Here is a 9008-nt window from a genome sequence, read left to right on the forward strand (position 1 = left end):
TTCGAGTCTGGCTCGGTGCCAGGGCAGAGACGGGCACATGCTAACCTAACGCCATGTGATAAGCACTGTAGCAGAAATGTGTGTGGCTCCTGCGTAGTCAGAGCGGGGAGGGGGAAGCCGAGAACGGAGGCCACAGGAAGGAGGTGACATTTAGCTGGAGCGTGACAGATGAGGAATTTACCCAGCAAGAAGGTGGGGACGGTGTTCCCGCTAGCGGGAACGTGGTGAGGAGAGGCAGGGCAGCCTACACGGAGAGCAGGCCCAGGGTGCGGCGCAGGGGACGTGGGGATGGGGCGCGACCGAAAGAACCGCCGGCATTTATGGAGAATTTCCAGGGGCTGGGACCCATTCTAAGGGTTAGGCATGAATTTCACCATAATCCTCACACCAATGTGCTACTATTTTCCTCAGTTACAGATGAGAAAACTGAGGTCCAGAGAAGCTAAGTGAGCTCCCAAGCGAATAAATGATCGACTCGGCATGATTTTTTTTTAAAACATTTTAATGGAGATTTTCAAATGTGTGTAAAAGTAGATAGAATAATATCACAAAACCTCATGATACCATCACATGAGCTTCAACCCATGACCAATCTTGTTTGAGCTGGACCTCTAGTTCGCGTCACAGACGTGCTCAAGGTCACAAGTCAGCTCTTTTCTCCTGCATTGTGTCCACGATTGGGGGAGGCCCGGAACTGAACTGGGTTGACAGGGGCCACAGAGCTGGGGAAGGGACCCAGACTGCTGAAGTCTGAGGGCAGAGAGACTAGCCGGAAGGCTGTGAGGGCAAGAGAAGGACTCAGGAGGGGAGACTGGACGCCCCCCGCAGGGCCCCCTTGTGTGGAGCTGGCTGTGAAGGGTGGAGGTAGCAGCCAGCCCAGCTCAGAGTATGAGCCTCCACACTGGCATCAAAATGATGGAGGCTCAGGGGTGGCCTGACCCATACAGGAGAGGGTGGGAGAGGCAGGAAGGGCAGGGGAAAGTGGGCACCACCTGTCACCAAAGCCCATGCTCCGAGACCAGAGAGCCACCTGAGTCCTGCCTAGCATTCCCAGCAGCTGGCTGAAGGGGTGTCATGAATATGACTTGTGTTAGTTCACTGTCCTCTCTGGTCGCACATGTAGAAAGGAGACCTTGGTGCATGCGAGTCCCCTCATGAGGCCCCAGAGGCCATGCCCCCAGCCCAGCAGGCTCAGCCTCTTAGACTCCCGACAGAAAGCTCCCTCAGCCAAAGCCAGATGCGAGAGAAGACATTCCCAGTCTTGTCCGTGACCCAGGACTTGTGTGGGGCCCAGTAAGCCACAACCCAAGGACCCCAGGACCCCAGAGTCAGGGTGCATTGGGTAGCTGGGGTAGAACGAAAGAAGGCCGTTGAAATGAATGAGGGAAAAAAAATTAACATAGCCGGGGACAGGACCTTGGCCCAGCTGGGGACAGAATCTTGGAAAAGCTGGGGACAGGACCTTGGCACAGCTGGGGACAAAACCTTGGAATGGCTGAAGACAGAATCTTGAGACTGCTGGGAATAGCATCTTGTGACAGCTAAGGACAGAACTGTGGGCTACACGGCTGGGAGCAGGATCGTCAGGCAGCTGGGGGCAGAAGCTGCGGAGATCGGGGACCAGATCCGTGGGTCACTGGGAGGCAAGAGCTCGGGGCGGAGGGAGGCAAATCCCGAGGGGGCATCAGGAGGTGGCCGGGACAGGGGAGGCCAAGCCGTCTCACACACCACTGCCTCTTTCTGGAGCAGACAATACGGCCGCGGTGCACACACAGCACCTGGGCTTCAACCGGCAGGAGCAGGACGTGTTCTTCCTGCCCATCCTGGTGGTGGACAGCGGGCCGCCCACGCTGAGCAGCACGGGCACGCTCACCATCCGCATTTGCGGCTGTGACAGCTCGGGGACCATCCAGTCCTGCAACACCACAGCCTTCGTCATGGCCACTTCCCTGAGCCCCGGCGCCCTCATCGCGCTCCTGGTCTGCGTCCTCATCCTGGTCGGTGAGTCCGGCCAGAGCCACGCCCCCGCCCTGCTGGCCTTCACCCTGGGGCCCTGGATGTCCTTCCCGGGAAACCCCGCGGGGGCCTCAGCTTCCCTCTCCCACCAGGAAGGGCGGCCCAAATGATGTCCGAGCTCTAGCGTGTGGGTCCCGTGACAAGTCTTCTAAGAACCGAGCAGCCCCACCACCAATTCCAGAAAATGTCAGCCCCACCTGAGACTCCTTGCATGTTGGCCACCCTCTACGTTTTTAAAAACAAGCATATTATTAAAAAAATCTCTCATGTCCACCGTCCTTTTTTATGCTCCATGTAGGACTTTTAGTAAAGTCCTTCTAGCGAAAAAAGGCTCTTGTGTTCCTCACAACCATGTAGCCAGGTGTTTCATCCCCATTTTTCCGAGGAGGAAAGTGAGGCTCTCAGGGGTTAAGTGGCTTACATAAGGGTACGTAGTCTTCCAACTGGAAATCAGGCCTCCTCACCTTGTGTTCCCTTTAACTACGCCACCTGCTATGAATCTCAGCTGGGGCAAAACCCCGGGGGCAGCTGGGGCAAAATCTTAAGACATCTGGGGAGGCAAAATCTACTCTGGTAGCAACCCCATCAGCAGCCAGTGGAACCCACAAAGTGTCGCCAGTGAAGAGGTCAAGTTCTAGGAGCTAAGCTGGATTCCAGGGGCCATAAATCCACCCCCCTCCCCAACCCCGTCGCAGCAGAAAGGCCTCACCTCCGCTCTGGCTGCTGGACTTTAGCGACCAGCCAGAGCTCGGGGAACCCAAGAGTGGTCCAGATTGCAGATACCAGCTCTGCTCAGTTCCCTGGGAGATGTCAGCCGCCTGCCCCCTGCCACTGGCGTGGTGGCCACTGCCCAACCCACCGAGAACCTGCCAGTGGCCAAGCCACAACTCCTTGGGTCCCTGCAGAGGCCCTGGGCAGTCTCCTCCTAGCTGCGAGGCCCGGGCCCCCCTTCTCTCCCCTCCCCAGCCCATGGCTCAGAAACCCTTTTTCCAGAGGGTGCACTTTACAGCGGTTTCATTTTCCGAGGCAGTGCAAACAAATTTCTGCCTAATTGCCCACAAACGAAGAAAGTGCACATCAGTGTTCTAAAGGTGACGGGCGGAATCGCTGATCAGGCCTGGCACATCTGTTGCCCGCCGCCCGCACTCCCCACCATCTGCTCTCTCAGGCATCCCCCTCTGCAGCTCCCAGCCTCCGCTCCGAAAGCTGTCCATCGATCTATCCCACTTCTCTCCTGACACCTTCCCTCCCTCCGGACCTGTTCCCGGGCCCCACCCCCCTCCCTGTCATGTGCCACCTTGTTAGGTCGTGGGCTGGAACCCGGCCCCATGGCCCTAGCAGCTGGCTCTGGCCGCTGGCCTGGTTGCAGATGTTAGGAGCAACAAGAAGAATCCAGTGCCTGGCATGGTACCCAGCGTGTGTCTCTCCATGCACCCACTCACCTACCCATTTAATTCTCTCAATGGTTCATCAGCTCCTTATTTATCCATCCAGCGAGTCCCCCCCACCCCCACAACCCCATGTGCTAAACTATTGCAGGCACCGGGATCCATCTACGAATAAAAAAACCCACAAAGCCCTGAGTAACAGGAAAGTTAGGGTTGCCATCATGGAGATGGGGGAGACTGAGGGCAGGGAAGGGGGAAGATTATTTCAAGGTTAGACGTGTTCAGTGTGAGGACTTGGTCAGCCCAGAGGACTTGTTGAGGAAACTGGAAGGACGATCTAGATTTCAGGGGAGAAGTAAGTCCAAGCTGAAGGCTGAGATGTGGGCGTGGTCAGCCTCGAAATGGACTGCAGGATAGCACCCACAGAGGGGTGTGGATAAGGCCCAAGGACCAAATCCAGGGACGGCTGATGTTAAGGGGTCAGACAGGCGAGGAGAAGCCTGTTTAGAAGGTGGAGAATGAATGATCAGCGAGGCGGGAGGAGGAGAGAATGTGGAGTCCTGGAAGTCAAGTGCAGAAAGCAAAGAAGGAGCGGTGCTCTCATTCTTCATCCTTACACTCACCACGTCTCCATCCACTTCTTCAGTCAGTCATTCACTCAACAAGCACCCTTCAAGGGCTTACTGCCTGCCAGGCACCGAGCTAGGGGAACACTTCCTGGGGCCCCGAGGGGGAGTTTAGAGTGTGTGTTTGGGGTGGGGGAAGCTGTGGTTCACAAACCTGAGCTGCCTGGGCATCACCTGGAGGCTTCATCAAGACAGACTGCCAGTAGATCTAGGACAGGATCCGAGATGTCACATTTCTAGCAAGTTCCCAGGAGATGCTGCTGCTGGTGGTCCAGCAGCTGTGCTCTGAGAACCCGTGTGACAGAGGGAGAAACTCCTCACCAGGGGAGTTTGGAGGTGAAGGCACTGAACCTGACCTGGAGCTCTTGGGGGGGGGTGCCTCCTGCAGAGGACATCTTGACCTGAGACCCAAAGGGCTAAGAAGGTGCTCAGGACTTCTGGAATAGACAGAGGAGAGCGAGGGTAAAAGAGAAGTCAGGTTCAAGACATCTTTCATTCCCCCAGCCCCATCTGCCCCTCAACTGCCCCCTTTGCACCCCCCAGAGCCTAGAGACCTCTCAAGTTGTATCTCTTCATAGAGTTGAGGATGGAGACATCAGAGGTTGGGTCCAGCCCCCAACACCCATGAAATCTCTTAACACTGCCGTCAGTACTGCAACCGCAGCCCGGTGGTCTAGCCTCGATTTGCACACCTCCCAAGATGGGTAGCTCACTACCTACCCATATAGCCAGTGCAGTTCTGACCGTAGGAAACGTCCTTTTGCACAGAAATCTAGGAAATTTGAACCAGCGGTTAGGCTGGGCCAGCATTGCTGTGTGTGAGGGGTGGGGGGTAGGGGTCCCCGGAATGTCCTAGGCAGGCCTCAGCCCTCACTTGCCCCTTCTGTCTCCCCCGCAGTGCTGGTGCTGCTGATCCTCACCCTCAGGCGCCACCACAAGAGCCACCTGAGCTCCGACGAGGACGAGGACATGCGGGACAACGTCATCAAATACAACGACGAGGGCGGCGGCGAGCAGGACACCGAGGCCTACGACATGTCGGCGCTGCGGAGCCTTTACGACTTCGGCGGCGAGCTCAAGGGCGGCGACGGGGGCGGCGGCGGCGGCGGGGGCCCGAGCGGGAGCGGGGGCGCGGGCAGCCCCCCGCAGGCCCGCCTGCCCTCAGAGCGCCACTCGCTCCCGCAGGGGCCACCGAGCCCCGAGCCGGACTTCTCGGTGTTCAGGGACTTCATCAGCCGCAAGGTGGCGCTGGCGGACGGGGACCTGTCAGTGCCGCCCTACGACGCCTTCCAGACCTACGCCTTCGAGGGCGCGGACTCGCCGGCCGCCTCGCTCAGCTCGCTGCACAGCGGTTCTTCGGGCTCCGAGCAGGACTTCGCCTATCTCAGCGGCTGGGGCCCGCGCTTCCGGCCCCTGGCCGCGCTCTACGCGGGCCACCGCGCGGACGACGAGGCCCAGGCCTCCTAGCCTACCACCCGCACCGCCCCCCCCCGCCCTGCCGTCGGGGCGCGCCTCCCGGCCCACCCAGGGCCCGACGGGGCCCCAGGACGAAGCATTTCCCCGGCTCAGCCCCTTCCCCAGCCCTCCCACCCTCCGAGGGCGGCCGGACAGGAGGGGGACTTGTAGGGGGATGGACTCCCCGACGCACCTCCCCACGCCCCGCCCCGGGGTGGGGTGATGCGTGGTGCCGCTTTCGCCCAGACGTGCCGGAATTACCAGCAACGGTCATTAAAACTGCAATGGGACCTGGCACTGCGTGGCTGTCGGGATAGAGGGGGAGATGGAGCGGCGTTGCTGCGTGAAGGGGCGGGTTACCCACTCCCAGCTGGGGGACGACCTCTGGAGGGAGGGTGCTGCTGAGGTGTCCCCCCTCCCAGGTCTCCCCCATCGGAGTTAAGAGAGAAGGAAGGCTGTTCATTTACTAAGCGCCTACTGTGTGCTGGGACACTGTACAGAGACCATCTTAGTCGTCACGGAAACCATGAGGTGGGGCCCTGCAGGCAGCAGATGGAGAAGGCCACCCAGAGAAGTGGCTGTGGCCCGTCCAAGGACACCTAGCCAGAACGGTGGAGCCTCTGACACTGACTTCCCAGCTGCCTGGCCTTGGGCAAGTTACCTCACTTCTCTGGGCCTCACTTCCCTCGTGTGTCACATGAGGCTCATAACAGAACCTACCTCGAAGAGTTGTGAGGACAAAAAGTGGTCATGTGTCACGTGGTTAGGACAGAGCCTGGCACATAGTAGGTGTTCAATAAATGTTAGCCTTTGATACTATGGTTATTTTTGTCATTATCAGAAGCCCACCGGCCGGGCTCTCTCCCTCACCCAGTCGCTCTCCCCTTCTCCCAACATCTCCAACAGAGAAGGAAATGGCCCCAATTGTCAGCTCTGTTCCTGCCCAGAGTAGGAGATAGGGACATTCCCAGTGACTGTGGAGCCTTCTGGAGTCTCAGGGGGGACTGGGAGAGGACCCCTGGCAGGGGTGCCAAGAGAGGACAAGCTGGGCAGCTCTGGGACTGTCGGTGACGTGGGAGGGTTGACAGCAGATGGAGGGGCCGGAAGCCACTGGGCATGATGGGGACCTTATCTGTTTGGTCTGGGAGCCCATCAGTCTCCCCATCCATGGACCGTCCCCAAGTTAAGAACTTCAGGGTTAAGTTGTCTTCAAGAGCCTCCAGCTCTAAAACCCTTTGATGACAAGATATAAATCAGTTGTCCTCCCAGCCCACCCCCAAGTGAGTCATTCATTCCACATTGAGCAGCTGTGAATTCCCGCTCCTGCTAGCTGGGCAGCCTTCATCAAGGTCCTCAACTGCCGAAGCCTCAGTTTACTCATCTGTAAAATGGGGCTAATGATACTCCCTCCCTTAAAGGGTTGTTAAGAGGCTTCAAGGAGATAATGCATGTTAAGCTCTGATCCCAGTGCCTTCCTGACGCATTGAAAATGCTTAATGGATGCTCATTAGCTTTATTTTTATTTATTTACGTATTTATTTTTACTCTCCCAGGGATCATTCATTGATTCCCTCCACATTTGCCAAGGTCAACTGTGACAGATCCAGAGATGGTCATTATGCCCGAGTGCCTTACCTGTATTATTTCATCTAAATTAGATACTGTCAGCCCCACTTCACAGGTGAGGAAACTGAAGCCCAGAAGGTAGTAACGCACCCAACGTTAACACAGATCGGAAGTACTTCCTGCCTTCCAGCAGCTCAAGGCCCCAGAGGGCTGGGCGTGATGGGCAGAAGCAGCCAATAATAACGCACTTGATAAGAGCTGTAGCAGAACTAACAGAACAAGGTCCTGAAAACACTGAAGAAAGATTGAATAATTTATGGAGGGCTTCCCAGAGGAGGTGACTCCAGCTGCATCTTGAAGAATGAGATGTATGAGATGACCAAGCAAGCAAGAGCATTCCATGCAGAGAGAAAAGCATCTGCAAAGGCAGGGGGAGGGGAGAGGCCAGAAGCCTGTGGTGGCTTTAGGGACCGTGTGTGGTCCCAGGGGCTGGATCACTGCGTGGAGCAATGGTGAGATGTGAGGCAGGGAAGGCTGGTTGGAGGCAGGTGGAGAAAGAACTCGAAGGCCAAGCCAAGGAACTGGATGCTTTGCTGCACTTGAGCACGTGTCCTGATGGCAGGTATACGGGCCGAGCAAGGTAGTTCCAAATGGGGTGACATTAGGACCCTCATCCCGTGTAGGACGCTTGGTCCATGTTCCTGTATCTATCGCTTCTACAAGCGGGCATGGTAACTCGGGGACCCTTGGGGAGACATGTGGTCCCCTCTCTCATTGCATGTGCTCAGCTGTCACATACAGAATCCCAGTGACATTTCTCAGATTGGTTTTTGCTCTCTCCATTGTAGAGGGGAAACTGAGATCCAGAGGAGTAAAGTGACTGGCTCAAGGTCACCCAGCTGGTCTAGGACAGAGCTGGGACAACACAGGACCCCTAATTCCAAGTCTCTGTTCTTTCCACATATGCCGGTTGCCTTGACAGATTCTGCCCGTGCAGAGAAGGAGGGTACAGTCAGTTTACCTGTCCAGAGGGACGTACAAACGTGGAGTCACAAGCATCCTTGAACATCTTCCAAATCGCTCACATGGGGAGTGACCTTCCCAAGGTCACACAGAGTTAAGATCCTGCCAGAAATAAAGAATATTATTCATCTAGATTCACCTTCTGAGCCTCTGGCTCTGTACCATTTACCAGCTGTGTGACTTTGGACATGTTATTTACCTTCTCTGTGCTTCTGTTTTCTTATCCATAAAGTGCACATACTCGGAACATCTACTCCATAAGGTGCTCGTGAGGATAAAATGCAGTAATGACCGCTGATACCTGATACTTACGGAGCATCTCCCATGTGCCAGGCACTGCTGCAAGCATATCACGTGAACGAACTCATCTAATCCCGCAACCACCCAATAAGTACCCTCATTTTATGGGTGAGGAACTGAGGCGCAAAAAGGTTGAGTCCCTTGCCCGAGATCAAATAGCTGATAAAGAGAGATGCCAGGATTTCACCGAGGTGCTCTGCGGCTCGGCACCTCCCACATGAGCAGCACACACAGTGGGGGGCACACAGGAAGCACCGGGCGCATCTGATGTTGCTGTCTGTGCCCCGGAGAGCTTGTTCTCCGCTCGCTGCTGCGTTGTCCGGCCTGTGCGAGTCCTCAGCCTCCTCATGATTTCTTCTCGTTCTGGAGTGGGCCGTGGAGGGAAAGGCCATGCTCCCTCAGTCCCCTCTGCTTCCAACTCCTGTGTCCCCACAGGGCCCTGAGCCAGCCCAAGAGTGAAATCCAGTGAGTCCAGCCCCTGTACTGGGCTCCACCAGGTGTCCACGAACGCCAAGGATGGCAAGCATTTTGTGAGCAACTGTTCTGAGGGTCTGGGGTCACAGAGAAGGGTCTTGTAGTGGAGTACACAGCCTTTGGCCATCTGTCGCTTTCGTTCCCACCAAATGCCCCCAGG

The 9008-nt window shown here is 56.6% G+C and overlaps 1 protein-coding gene across 1 annotated transcript in view; it reads left to right on the forward strand.

Moving 5' to 3' along the window:
• CDH22 (cadherin 22) overlaps positions 1-5514 on the forward strand; it is a 66450-nt gene extending 60936 nt beyond the window's left edge. The window contains exons 10-11 of the mRNA XM_081832656.1: positions 1750-2001; positions 4929-5514. Of these exons, the coding sequence (XP_081688782.1) occupies positions 1750-2001; positions 4929-5497 (821 nt within the window). The 3' untranslated portion in view covers positions 5498-5514. The remainder of the gene's footprint in view (positions 1-1749; positions 2002-4928) is intronic.
• Positions 5515-9008: the final 3494 nt, after the last annotated feature.

The sequence above is a fragment of the Leptonychotes weddellii genome, chromosome 10 (assembly GCF_054177405.1).
Source record: "Leptonychotes weddellii isolate Sample4059 chromosome 10, ASM5417740v2, whole genome shotgun sequence".
Classification (NCBI taxonomy): domain Eukaryota; kingdom Metazoa; phylum Chordata; class Mammalia; order Carnivora; family Phocidae; genus Leptonychotes; species Leptonychotes weddellii.